The sequence below is a fragment of the Pelecanus crispus genome, chromosome 3 (genome assembly GCF_030463565.1).
Source record: "Pelecanus crispus isolate bPelCri1 chromosome 3, bPelCri1.pri, whole genome shotgun sequence".
Classification (NCBI taxonomy): domain Eukaryota; kingdom Metazoa; phylum Chordata; class Aves; order Pelecaniformes; family Pelecanidae; genus Pelecanus; species Pelecanus crispus.
The window spans coordinates 80,357,381-80,371,473 of record NC_134645.1 but is presented as its reverse complement, the minus strand read 5'-3'; the positions used below and the strand labels follow the sequence as shown (position 1 = coordinate 80,371,473).

The 14,093-nt window shown below is 43.2% G+C and overlaps 1 protein-coding gene across 4 annotated transcripts; it reads right to left on the bottom strand.

Moving 5' to 3' along the window:
- Positions 1–3,847: 3,847 nt before the first annotated feature.
- On the bottom strand, positions 3,848–13,955 carry ZBTB24 (zinc finger and BTB domain containing 24). 4 transcript variants are annotated; one of them, XM_075706921.1, is made up of 7 exons: positions 13,945–13,955; positions 11,012–12,011; positions 10,419–10,586; positions 10,182–10,265; positions 9,384–9,467; positions 7,364–7,445; positions 3,848–6,455 (listed from the first exon to the last, which is right to left on the bottom strand). In XM_075706921.1, the coding sequence occupies exons 2-7, from the start codon at positions 11,982–11,984 to the stop codon at positions 5,645–5,647; spliced, it is 2,202 nt and encodes a 733-aa protein (XP_075563036.1). In that variant the 5' UTR covers positions 11,985–12,011; positions 13,945–13,955; the 3' UTR covers positions 3,848–5,644. The 4 variants fall into 4 exon arrangements, with proteins under 4 accessions (XP_075563036.1, XP_075563037.1, XP_075563035.1 ...); XM_075706922.1 differs by lacking the exon at positions 13,945–13,955 and adding an exon at positions 12,985–13,006; XM_075706920.1 differs by lacking the exon at positions 13,945–13,955 and adding an exon at positions 12,576–12,591.
- Between the last annotated feature and the right edge of the window lie 138 nt (positions 13,956–14,093).

Here is a 14,093-nt window from a genome sequence, read left to right as displayed (position 1 = left end):
GGAAAAAGCCTGCACAGACAGACTTCTGATCATGGGGAGATAAGCGTACCCAGGAAGCACCCTTGACTGCTGCCTGCACTCTGGGGCACACCTGCTTTGCAAACAGGTCTCCTCCCAGCCACTCCCAAGTAGGACTCAGCTTCTCCTGGATGTGGATACTTACACAGTCAGTGAGAGAGTCTGCTGCAGAGATGGAAGACGTGGGGAGACAGAAAATGTACCAGGCTATTATGCTCACATGGGCATTGGGTCAATGATTAGGAACGAATCCCATGCTAGCTTACATTTAAGGTGAAGTGGGAAGAGAGTTAAGAAAAAAAATCCCAGCACACTAGGATGTCCCATAGACAGACATGTCCCACACATAGACATCCTAGATAGCACACATGGTGGGATGACTTGCACAACTGGAGTGCTGCAATGGACAGCTATAAACTCTTCGGAAGGGATAGGCAAGGAAGGAGAGGTGGTGGGGTAGCCCTGTATGTTAGGGAGTGTTTTGACTGTCTAGAGCTTAATAATGGTGATGATAGGGTTGAGTGTTTATGGGTAAGAATCAAGGGGAAGGCCAACAAGGCAGATACAATGGTGGGAGTCTGTTATAGATCACCCAACCAGGATGAAGAGGCAGATGAAATATTCTATAAGCAGCTGGGAGAAGTCTCACAATCGCTAGCCTGTGTTCTCATGGGTGCTGGTGGAGTTAAATCCAGTTGGCAGCCAGTCACGAGTGGTGTTCCCCAGGGCTCTGTTTTGGGGCCAGTTCTGTTTAATATCTTTATCAATGATCTGGATGAGAGGATCGAGTGCACCCTCAGTAAGTTGGCAGATGACACCAAGTTGGGTGGGAGTGTCGATCTGCTGGAGGGTAGGATGGCTACAGAGGGATCTGGACAGGCTGGATTGATGGGCCAAGGCCAGTTGCATGAGGTTCAACAAGGCCAAGTGCCAGGTCCTGCACTTGGGTCACAACAACCCCATGCAACGCTGCAGGCTTGGGGAAGAGTGGCTGGAAAGCTGCCTGGCCGAAAAGGACCTGGGGGTGTTGGTCGACAGCCGGCTGAACATGAGCCAGCAGTGTGCCCAGGTGGCCAAGAAGGCCAACAGCATCCTGGCCTGTATCGGGAATAGTGTGGCCAGCAGGAGCAGGGAAGTGATCATGCCCCTGTACTTGGCACTGGTGAGGCCGCACCTGGAATACTGTGTCCAGTTTTGGGCCCCTCACTACAAGAAAGACATTGAGGTGCTGGAGCGTGTCCAGAGAAGGGCTGCGAAGGTGCCCTTCACCCTTCGTGGTGAAGGGTCCGGAGCACAAGTCTTACGAGGAGCAGCTGAGGGAACTGGGGTTGTTTAGCCTGGAGGAAAGGAGGCTGAGGGGAGACTTTATCGCTCTCTACAACTACCTGAAAGGAGGTTGCAGTGAGGTGGATGTCGGTCACTTCTCCCCAGTAACAAGCAATAGGACAAGAGGAAATGGGCTCAAATTGTGCCAGGGGAGGTTTAGATTGGGTATTAGGAAAAATTTCTTCACGGAAAAGTTTGTCAAGCATTGGAACAGGCTGCCCAGGGAAGTGGTTGAGTCCCCATCCATGGAGGTGTTTAAAAGACATGTAGGTGTGGCACTGAAGGACATGGTTTAGTGGTGGACTTGGCAGTGCTAGGTTAATGGCTGGACTTGATGATCTTAAAGGTCTTTTCCAACCTAAATGATTCTATGATTCTAGGATAGGGCTTAGCAAACACCAACCACAAACTTGATCACAATGACTAACCAGCTAAGAGAGTAAAACAAGCATTTTACAAATAAAGAGATGGAAGCAAAACTCATTACTGAATGACTGGCAAGATTGATGCCAGGCTCAACATCCCTAACTTAACCTGTGAATAAGCATTCAGTTTGAAAGAGTTCATGGTGAAGCAGTCATCTCCTCTTCCACTTATGACACTAGGAGGTAATTGCTGTAAAACCCGTAGTAGTGCTTTTTTAGTCCCTCTGAGCAGAAAAGAGAGCATAAAACAAGTATTAAAAAAAAGCCAGCCTTGCAAATTAACACATGCTAGGATGAAGCTCTCCTACCAGCAGGATCATTTGCTTTCACAGCTCATATGAAATAATCTGATACTCATCTATCAAAAATGAGATGCTGGACTGGAAGGCCCACTGCCAGTCCACACTGCCAGCATCTCAGCTTCCACACACAGAACAGCAAACTCTCTTGCACTTTAGAGTGCTGAGGTCAAGAAATGCTATTTACAGCTAAACCATGAATATAATTGGCAAGCAGAGTAAGTGTACACATAATGAAATACACGCTTAACACTGTGTTTGCTCTACCCCTCAGGAATTTGTTTCACCTTTCACCTTGAGAATCGGCCAAAATGTTCAGAAAAAGCCAAAATTTCATAAACTTGCATTTGAAAAAAGAATAGTAACGTCCTTTTAAAGTACAACTACATGGGCTAACTTAGAAATGGAGTAGAAGAAACAAACAATGGTGCTAACTGCTCACAGAAATGGTTCTTCCTGTAGTCTAATTGCTAAGATTACTCTATGTGAGAATGAGTAGTTAAGGCGTTTACTGGCTAAGGAGTAAAGGAATCTGGACTGCTGCTTTGAAACATAGTTTTTAAGGCACGCATTTTTGCTATATAGTTCTTAGTGGCAGCCAGAATAAAGAGCAAAGCTGAAGGGGTTTCCTTGCAAGTTCAAAGCAATCCCAGGCTTCAGTTGCAGCCTTAAAAATGCACACACAGAAGAGGGATTTATTTTCATCTTTAATAGAAATGCATTCACTAGAAAGGAAGCAAATGGTGTCAAAAAAACATTTGTGGTACAAGAAACCACATGAGCTTCTCAAGTACAAGCTACAATGTGTGCTGACAGCTTAAGCAACGCAGGGTGCAAGATGAGTCACTGCTGCGCTATTTACAGTGGCTCATTTTTTCACTGGTAATTTGGTAGAAAAGCATGAGAAAATTCCAAAACTTCATTTTTTTAGTTACAGGGAAAGCACCAAGCGATCACTATATGATGGTGGCTCAAGCATAATTGTAGCATCATACTTAATCCTGCAAGACCTTCAAAATGAACAAATCAAAGTTAAAAAAAAAAAAAAAAAAGAGGAAAGTATTTAAGTTATTTTACTGGTGGTATTAGAATGCTTTTAAGCATTTCAGAATTCCTAAGTATATGCCAGAGAAGGAACTCAGTGCAAGCTCCTGTAAATTTATGACCAAACAGTATTATGGCTGCACATTACAGTATTTTAGATAAAATCAAAGTTGTTAGGATGAACCCTCCATAATATTTACTATAAACTTAAATTTATAAAATTAATCAATTTTCACAGGTGTTGTAAGAAGCTTCACTTGTATTTTTTCATCTGTTCCTGCAGCATCGAGACTTCAAGCTTCTGAAGTACAACTGCAGAATATGCTGGTTCTTTTTGGTGGCAGAAGTATACAAACTGTAATTCCCCATTCCAAGAGGAAAAAACAAAAGATGAAAAGCCTAACTAGAGTTTTTGCTGTGGGACATTTTTTTGCATTGATTTATTCCCTGTCTACCCTTTTCATGATCTGTTTACATAAAAACTGATCCAGTACTTTGACAAAACAGAGATACTTACCCAAACCCCAGCAGCAGATGGTCAGGAGCCAGCTGAGTAGTCCGGACTTGAACAAGGAATGTCATCCAGAATTTGGGCTCCCCAGAACAAGACGGAACTGCCATACTGGACTGAGGGCAGCAGAAGGTTGCCACGATGATTAAAGAGCTGGAGCACACGATGGAAAAAGCTGAGAGCACTGGGTTTGTTCAGGCCTTAAGAGGAGAAGGCTTTGGGAGGGCCTTACTGCTGTCTTCAACCACCTCATGGGAGGGTGGAGAGAAGACAGAGCCAGACACTTCTTGGAGGCGCAGCGGTAGGACAAGAGGCCGCAGACACAAACCGGAACAGGGGAAATTCCAATTAAATATAGGGAACATTTTTTTCACTGCGAATAACGTCAAACACTGGAACTGGTGGCCTAGAGAGGTTGTGGATCTCCATCCCTGGAAGCGTTCAAAACTCAACCAGACAACAGAGACGTGACCTGGGCACACCTACTTTGAGGAAGGTGATGGACCAGATGGTCTCTTGAAGCCCCTTCCACCTTAAATTATTCTCTCATTTACACACTGGGCTTTTATGCCAGTGACTCTCTGGGCAGTCATATAAGTGAACCAGGTACAAAAATGTTTTATTTTCCTTTTAAGTTCACCTGCTAATTCCTTAATTTTTACATTTTTCATTTGTTAAAACATAAAATATCAATGTAAATCACAAGTATGACATTTTAAAACTTAAGTGATGATTGAGCACATTGCTTTAAGTACCAGTGGCACTTTATCTGGATTTTCACACACTAGTAACACTACGTGAGATCTAACCAGTAGCCAAACTTGAAAATGCAAAGCATGTATTCTGGCTTGGCATTTTATTAAGATGTCAAATCTTTTGTGTTAGCAGTCAGTCAGTCATTGAAAACAATCTGTACACATCTAATCTAGTCAGCGAAAATAGCTGTACAACTTCAACACAATTTACCCCATTTATATAGATCATTATGCTCTGAAGTGATTCTATTCATTGTTCAAGTCCCCACAAAAAAACAATCACCAGCTTTTACATATATTAAAAGTAACATTACATTCTGCTCTCAAAAGTACAAAAAATAATACTTTAAATATACACTGGCTCCTAAGCTTAGACTGAGTCCCATCAGGAAAAGAATTTTGCACTTCAATAGACAGTGCCTTCAACATCAAGAGCTCTTCAAAGTGCTTGGCAGAGCGTGTGAACGCTATCCCCACTTACTAGATGATGAAACTAAGGCACAGAGGTCAACTGCCTTGCCCACAGTTACACAGAGAGTGAGTGGTAGAACTAACAGAGCAGAATTTGGGCTTTTCAGTTGTCCAGTGCGACCACCGCATCTCATTGCCGCTATTCAAGTGCAATGGCTAAAGCATTTCTGAGGAGCAAAACTGGTACAGCGTACAGTAAACAGGGCCAGTCAAAGGCTGCCACAGTTGCAACCCAAACCAAATGAATTTGATAGTCAATAAATCAAAATGCACTTAAGGGAATGATCACATAGAAAACTATACATTAACCTGCAGAGAGAAAGCTCATTAAACGTTAAGACATACGGTGTTAGCTTTGCAAAAAATACTGGTTATCTTAAGCTTGACAGCAGTTCAGGTAATGTTGACTTCATCAGAGAAGTCGTACTTTCTGATCAGCAGACATCTTTAACACTGTTCTTCTACCAGCAAGGTACACTTCTCTGGAGAGTCACACAGAAATGCAAATTAAGGGGCCAAATATCTCCTCAGTAGGCATGGATGGGTATGAGGCACAAAACCCCACATTAATCGTTTGCGAGGTATGGACTAAGTGGTAGAGAAATACCAATCTGGAAAAATAAAAAAAAAGTCCAAAATAAATAAGATTAACAAAACTGAAAGCCACCCATCAAAAATCACCAAGAAATGCATCTTCAGCTAGATTATGCTGCAGAAAAGAAAGTGCGATACGTGTAATCGCTGCCTGGACGAGAAGCATGCTATAGCCTAGCCCTCCAATGACAAATAAGCATTTCAGAAAGCCTGTCCTTGAATAGGATGCTCATGAGATGACTCATTTACTGACAGAGACTGCTGAGGGGATTCAGAAACATGTACACTTCGATTCTGTTCTTCACTGACTTGATGGGAAGGAACGGTGTCTTGGCTAGAGTGAGACTGTTGACTTGATTCCTGAGTCAACTGCATGTGCTGAGCTGGATGTGAAGATCCTGCTAAGTGGATTTCTTCATTTTGTCCTTGATGAGCATGGAGATGTTCAAGTGCTTCCTTGGAAAGAGTGATGACATGCATTTGTTCAGGTTGGGCAGTCTCTATTTGGTTTGCAATCATATTAATACTTTGGATTTGTTCTGCTTGCTCCTGCTGAGCTGAAAGCAACAAGTTTTGCAACTGCTGCGGTGGCTGAGCGAGCAGCGTGAGGTTAGCAGCCTGCTCTGTTGTCATATTTGGGGCATTTTCTGCAGTAACAATACTAATGCCTTGATTATGACTAGGCATGAAGTTTATGTTATGTACTGCATCTGTAACCAGTAGTTGAATTTCCTGCCCTCCAGAGGTGGCAAGTTGATACTGCTGCAGCTGAAGAATGTTTCTCACTTCTGAATTAGTGTTGGTGCTGGGAGCAGCGCTGGCTTCCTGAAACTGTTTTTCCTTGCTATGAATTTTCAAATGAGACTTCAGGTTGTCCAGACGAGCAAACTGCAAACTACATTCTGGGCAGGAGAAAGGCTTTTTGCCTGTGTGTAAGATACAGTGTCTTCTCTTAGCACTGGAATCAGAGAAGGATTTTCCACATGTACCACAAGAATATGGCTTTTCTCCTCTGCAAAAGAATATGTTTGACCTCATTAAAATATTCACTTTGACAGAGCTGCTTTTCTGCAACTCATTATAGAATAAAAAAATTATTCTGTTTTGCTAAATCATAAGCACTTAAGAATAGTGACGTTAAAAGTGTCCTCTATTTGACTTCCTAATTATTTCTATTTGACTTCACAGACTGTACTTTCATTACTATATACTCAAGAGCTACAGAGATAATGTAACTGCCCTCCTATCGTAATACCAGAAGTACAAATTCTATTCTGCTAGACCTTGGCAAGAATGCGACAACTTATCTTGCACAACTGTAAGCGCTGACCATGTAAAGAACATTTATTAACAGTATGGGCTTTAAAACAAAAAGAAGCGTCCAAATCCTAACTTGCTGCCCGACTCAAAGGGACAAGAAATTTTACTGGAAACGTTTTCTTTTACGCAAGGCCCACAACAGTTCTCCAATGATTTAAAATCTTACGTGCCTTTATGCAATACCTCACACTGATGTGGGTAAAAGATAGCTAATGCTATTAAAGAGACGTGATAGACCACAGGGGAACAGGACAATGCTCCAGTAACCTTGTTACACCAGAGCTACTGTTCTGCTGTCAAACAAAAATTCACAGTAAAGTTTTCACATAAGTAATACAGCAATAAGTACATTGTCATTAAACAGACACAATACACAAAAGAAGAATCTTACAATGTCTTGGCACACTAGTATTTAACAGCACAGTACTTTCCACTACCAATTACTTCTTTAAATAGATTAAACAAAAATGTCAATCTTTAACCATCCATTCAAAATGCAAACAAGCCCTGACCATTCTGGAATTGAACAAGCACTACATACAGGTATCAGATTAGAAGTTACATTTTTAAAGAATGTAATGCAAATTAGACGTACTCTACCTGTGAATTCTAATGTGAGTCTGAAGAGAACTTTTAGCTGTAAACGATTTGCCGCAAATTTCACAAGTGAAGGGCTTCTCACCTATCAAAAAGAAATCTGACATCACTTTTTGTATAGCACTTCCCATCAATATATTAAAAAACATTATCAAGTGTGTACTGTCAAAGCCTCACGTGTCTGCCATGGGTCAGGACAGGTACCTGCAACTGAATGAACTCACTAGTTAAATGAGGGTATAGTATTTTAAATGTCTGTCTCTGACGTTTCTCCCAACAAGAAAGAATTAGGTGAACCAAGCCCTCAGAGCAACAAAAAACGTACCTATGATACAGACGTGGGTGTTCCACATGGAACAGACAAGTTTGAAAAAGGAACTAGTAGGCATTAATGCTAGGCTCATGTGCAGCACCATGCAGATGAGTAAGCCCGTATTTCCAAACCTGAAAAGTGAATCCATTACCTTAACAAGTCAGTTGGCTTCCTATAAGGCCCCAACCTAGGCCTACAATATCCTGGGGACACCAGTCAGAAAAAAATTAAATGATGGTGGGTTGAAAATTTTTTTTTTTTACTGCAGGTGGAATTCTTGTGTCTAATTGAGTAGAAGCAGAGGAGGCAAATTAAATAACAAAAAGGTTCACAAGAAACAGATACTACCCAACAAAAGCGCATCCTAATTCACACCGTAATATATCCTTGTTGCATTGAGCTTCTTTAGGACACCAGACATGAGAATCCGGATCACCACCGGGATAATTCACACCATCCAAACACACTGAACTGGGAATGGGGCAGCAGCCAGTTTTCAAGGAAGCTTCACATTTAGTATAGAACTGCAAGACTTAGCAGCTTTCATATGGCTTTGGAGGGCAGGGGAAAAGTATGACAGAACTAGAAATGCTTGTCAGAAGGGACCTCTCGTCATCTAGTCCCAGCCTCCTACTGAAAACAGGAGTAACTTCCTAAGCAGACTGTATTCTTATGGCACTCTTCTGCCAAAGCAGAACAGTCGTATCAATGTCAACATCTGTCCCCAAACTCCTTACTTCTTGCTTTTGAGATGGGGCAGATCAACTGTTATTTCTGCATCGTTAATAACGGTATCTGGCCTCTCTTTTCTGGAAGTAAAATACATTGCAAGCCAGTTTTTGCTAGAACTCATCTTAATTGATCTCCTTTGATCGATACACATGATCTTGTGCATACTTTACTACAACCGTGGGCAACATACTTAAGAATAATTTGATTTGCGGAAGAAATGATTGCCACTGTTTATAGCTATTTTTAAAGAAAAAAAAAAATTTACAAGTCATCTAATGAACTTACCCTTCAAAGAAAACTATTTTAAGAAGCTTATGTCTTGTTATCACAATATGGTAGGTCAACATTTTTATCCCCATTATCCAGCCATTCAAATATCACCTGTATCACCTTGCCCTTTAAATCTCTTAGAACACCCTCTGACGCACTTGCATTAAATCATCCCTCCCAGCCCCACCTCCTGCCAACACCTGGTTTATTACAGCATAATAAAAAGGTATACGGAAATAATTATTTTTCTGGCCAGCAGCATTTTTCATAAGCACCCCTCCCTCACAGACAGGGGTGCCCAACTCATTTAGGACATACACTTTCTGGTATTTTTAGGACATACACTTTCTTAGCTCACTTCAAGCCCCATACATGCTGGATGTGGCTCTCCTGATAAACTGAATTCCCAGTCCAGGATTTTATCACAGAAGAGCTAACTGGCATGTTCTGCAGCAGGCTTTCTAAGTATGGGAAAAAAAAAAGGTCTTCCTATAATATGCACTGCTTCTGCGCTGTTGTAATACAAGCTTTTTTGTGCTCCTGCATTCTTGATACTAAGTCTTTTCATTAGCGATACAGGCATCATTACATAAAAGTAGAGCAGAAGTTCATCCCACAGAGACAAATGTCATTTGCCTAACATTGTTTTGTCTGTGTTACTTCAAGGAAAAAAACAAAACCACAACAAAACATGACAGATAATATTACCTGTATGTGTTCTTAGATGTTTCTTTAACTGAGCTGCATCCATGAATTTGCGACGACACTGGTTACATTCCGGCAGTGAATGGCCTTGTCGCAATAATAAAAAAAGTGTCAGTGCATAAGTGATCCCCTGTATCTCTTCAGTGATCTTTGTTAAAGCACTTTCCTGTAAAATAACCACTTTGATATAATATAGAGATAAAACAAAAGGTGATTCACTGCCTCCTCCCTATCTTCATTGTCACACCCGTTATTTCTCTATTTGATACTATCATGGGAAAAGAATGGACCGACACCTACTCCCCCCCCAACACACTTTCTCTTGAAACTTTGTAAATTCCGATTTTTTCCACCACATCCTCTGTGTGTAGCTTAATCTCCATCCTGCTCCAGAAGTGAGGAGGATGGTTCTTAAAACTTGTTTGCCACTGCTAGTCCAAAGCAGTGGGAAACAACAAGGTAATCTGCACAACAGGCAGCAGACACAATTGTTTATAGAATTCCTAGCTTCCATGTAACACAGGCAGCAGGGCTAAAATAATCAAGCTGTATGTCAAATACAGCATAACTAATTTTTAATCATCATAAGAGTCCTTCTCAATTAACCATTTTTTTAAACATTCCATTTATTAGACACCATTTTGTCTTTTTCACCCTATTCATTCTTGTATCAAGATACCACTCATCAGGGTAGCAGAGACCAAATACATCACTGAATAAGAATTTTCAGCCTTAGTCAATCTTTATAAGGACAAATCAGCATGGACTGTAAGTCAGCTCTTCCATGCAAACTTGTAATACCTGTGTGTACTCGATAGTGGCTCTTGAGCTGCCTCTTTTGGCTGAAGTATTTCCCACACTGATCGCATGTAAAAGCCTTCTGCCCTGTAAAGAAAATCACTTATTAATATGTAAGCCGCATCCAACGCAAGCATAAGGAAATAAATAAATCAACCAGCACACAGGAGAGCGAGCAGAAATACCTTTTTTTCAGAAAGGCAAACTATTGGGGAAGAGAGTTTGCCTTGAAGTATTTACCTGTATGTAGGCTCATATGTTCCAGAAGAGAATGCTTTGTTGTCAGAGCCTTACTGCAGACGGTGCACGTGTATGGCCGTTCTCCAGTGTGCATCCGCTCATGGACTTGAAGAGAATGCTTCTGGGAAAAGCCTTTGCCACACTCACTGCACTTAAAAGGGCGCTCCCCTAAAAGCAAAAGACGACATTTGTAAGCATAGATGCATTATTTCTCACTCAATATTCTAAGCTCATAGTCAGATGCATTGCAACGTAGTAGCTACTAAAAAATTATTTTTAAGTAGTGGTAGGGCAAATTAAGAGACAAGCTTCACTTTGCAATAAAATAATTAAGCATTGCCATATAATTATATGTTTAAAGAGAGAAACGATTAACTGAACTGCAATCAAGGTAAGACATAAAGGCTACGAGATCTGCTGACAAGGATAAAACAGTGAACGCAGTCTCAGAGACACACCACAACAATTTGGATCAGCATGCTATTTTGGGACAGTTCTTGCTATAGACAACAGCCCACACTTCAACAACGAGCTCGCATTTAGCAACAAGTCACTAAACCCTAATCCAAATGCAGCAGTCTCTTAATGCCTACCTGTATGACTCCGCTGATGAATAGCTAAGAAGTGATTATATTTAAATACTTTGCCACAGTCTTTACAGCGAGCTTCAGAACCTGCACGTTTTCTTTTTCCATCGGTTCTCTTCGCCAGTCCTTTTTCATCCTCATCACCAAGAAGTTTATAATCTTTTAGTTTGATTGATCTCCTTATTCTACGCTTGCTGTAACGGCTCTGAGTGCTCTGTATTCCTTCAGATTTGGGATCATAATTCTCATCTTTCTCAGCTGACAGATCGACAGCAGCTTCTGAGCCACAAGCAGGTTCAGTTTCTTCTGCATCTTTCCTCGCTGGAGCCTGTTCGCTGACAACTGTTTCTTCTTCTGCAGTATCTTTTTTCATAAAATTTTGCTTATTTTGCATGGAGTTGTTTTCCCTCAGCTGCACATCTTCGGCAGAATTTGCAGCTGATTTTTCTTCTTGGACATTCTTGACTTTCCTCGGTCGTCCTCGTTTTCGCTTTGGTGGATCTTCGTTTTTCTTGTCGCTTGCAATAACAGCTACAGAGGCTCCACTGTTAGCTGGCGCTGGTAACGCATTACTGGGGCTACAGCCGGCCTGATAGTCTGTACAGGCCCCTACCAAGTCATTCACTTTCAGAAGCTGTGCAGTAGCCAGAATTTGTTCTGTGCTTTTTTCACTGGCACGGAGGCAACCAGTGTAGATAAATTCCAGCAGCGCTCCGAAGGTGTCTGCAACCATTCCCTCCAACATGTAAATCGACTGCCCTGTTTCACCCTCATCTATAAACATCATCGAGAAGTATTCACTGCTGGCAGCAAGCAAAGCTTTATGGGCTCTGAATTGCACATTCTCCACTATTAGTGTAATGTCACAAAGAAAATCCTTTTTCCTTTGTTCTTCAAAATTAGCTAGAATGGTATCTTTGTGAGCTTTGGAGTGGATGACAACCAGTTTCTCAGAAGCGTCAGGAGCTGTTTCTGCCATTTTTATTGCACGTATGAACAGAGGTGCCTACAAGAACAGAATAGCTTTAATTAAGAAATATCGTAGAAGTCTGCATTGTAACACACCAAATATCGTTTGTCAACAGAGTTCAACAGTTTCTGAAGCAATTCTGAAGCCTCTGAACTTTCCTTAAAAAAAAAAAAAAAAAGAAAATCAACACTAATGCTGACAGACTTTCTACAAAAAATGTTTTTAAACCGGAAGAAATGGCTACAGATAGTTTCTTCTTAGATGAGAATTACTGCCTATTATTTCATTTCTTTATCTCTCATGTACTGTGAACTGAATAGCATCTAAAAAAATGGCTACCCCTTCTGAAAACTCCTTTCACAACTAAATCAAACAAAAAGAACTCTTTGTTCACAGCTCCTAAGTGGAAACAAGTAATAATAAAAAAAAAGTTCAACTGCAGCTTCATCCCTGCAGATGCAACATTTCAGATTTTTCAGGGACAAGGCTATGAAACCCTGTAATCAATGATAAAACTTTACTGGCATCAGTGTGGCAGGAGTCTATGCCTTCTTTTAGCAATTTCTATCCTTCTGAAAATTTCTCTTTCAGTACACTTACCTGCTAAGCCTCAGCCTATGCAGATGGGCAATAAAAGCAAAAAACAGCAGCTTTTTCAAAGAGCTCTGTCTACATAGGGTTGACTAAGCTAACTATTAACTACCAATCTGGCTTGCTAAGCTTCTTCAATTGTAAATACGCAAAAATTGAGAATAAGCAAAAAAAATATAATCCAGCAATTTCAGAAGAATCCACCAAATAACACTACTGAAGAGATGTGCCACAAATGTCCATTTCAAGAGGATCAGCTGAGCCAAATGTGAAACAGATTAGCTACCTGCCATGTTAAAATATAAAGCCATCATTTTAAATACAAACACATATTTAAACATAGCAATCAGTGAGCACAACAGTTCCAGTTACAGAAGGAATACTGAAAGAAACACCACAGACTACATACAGATAATACCTAACTGCTACTGAGGTGGCCAACAAGCGAATCTCTAGCCCCGTTCAGCTACGAAACGGTTCATGCAGGAGCCAAACTGTGTATACGGGAACCTTAATTTCTGAAGGATGTGAGCCTGATGTTGCTGGAGCACCCTAAAGCATGGCCGCAGGTCTGACCCAGCCCTGCCTTGCAGGGGATTACAGGAACTCCTGAAGAGCTGCTGCCAGCTCTGCCTGCAGGCACCCCCTAACACCCACGCATGCCTCAGATAGGGCAGTAGGTGTTTTGTGCCTTTTGATCACATGAAGGGTTGTGGTAGTCGATCACGAGGTGACATCGTCACTATTTTGACTGCAACATCCAAACCAGCATGCTCACCTAAAAAAAAAAAAAAAAAAACCAAACCCCAAAACACTAGTAATTGTAGAGCGAGGGGGCACACGAGGGGAAGGCAGCCACGCTGCCAGCAGTGTCAGACACACGCAGCCCGCCCACTGATGACCTGTGGAAGGGCTCATGAGCACCACGCGCGTTTTGGGGGGCTGCCCCCGGGTAACAGGGCACGGCCCCGGACTGCTCCTCCACAGGAGCGGCACCGCCAGGCCCCGCTGCAGCTGCGGGCGGGCCGGGGCCGGGGCCGGGGCCGGGGCCGGGGCCGGGCAGAGGGCGGCCCGCGAACACGCCGCACGGCGCGGCGGGGAGAAGCCAGGAAGCCGGCGGCGGGGAGCGGAGCGGGGGCCGGCGGCACCGCAAGCCCCGGCACCGCCGGGCGCCCGCCCCCAGCGCCCCACTTAAGCCCCGAGCTCCGCCAGCCGCTCCCGCAGGTCCTGGCCGCCCCCGGGGGAGGCCGCTCGCCCCCTCAGCGGCGGCGGGGGCGGCGCCCCCGGCCCAAGCCCGCGGTGCCGGGGCGGGCGCGGCCCCGCCTCAGCCGCCGGCCCGGCTTCCCCCGCCCGGGCTGCCCCGGGCCCCGGCACTCACCGCTCCGCCGCCAGCCCCGCTCTGCGCAACCGCCGCCGCACTTCCGGCCCGGGCGGCAGCGACGCGCCTTGCGGTCTGACGTCACGCGCAGCGTACGACGCGGCGCCAGCCCCGCCCCCTCCCCGGCCGCCTTCCGCGCGTGCCCCGGG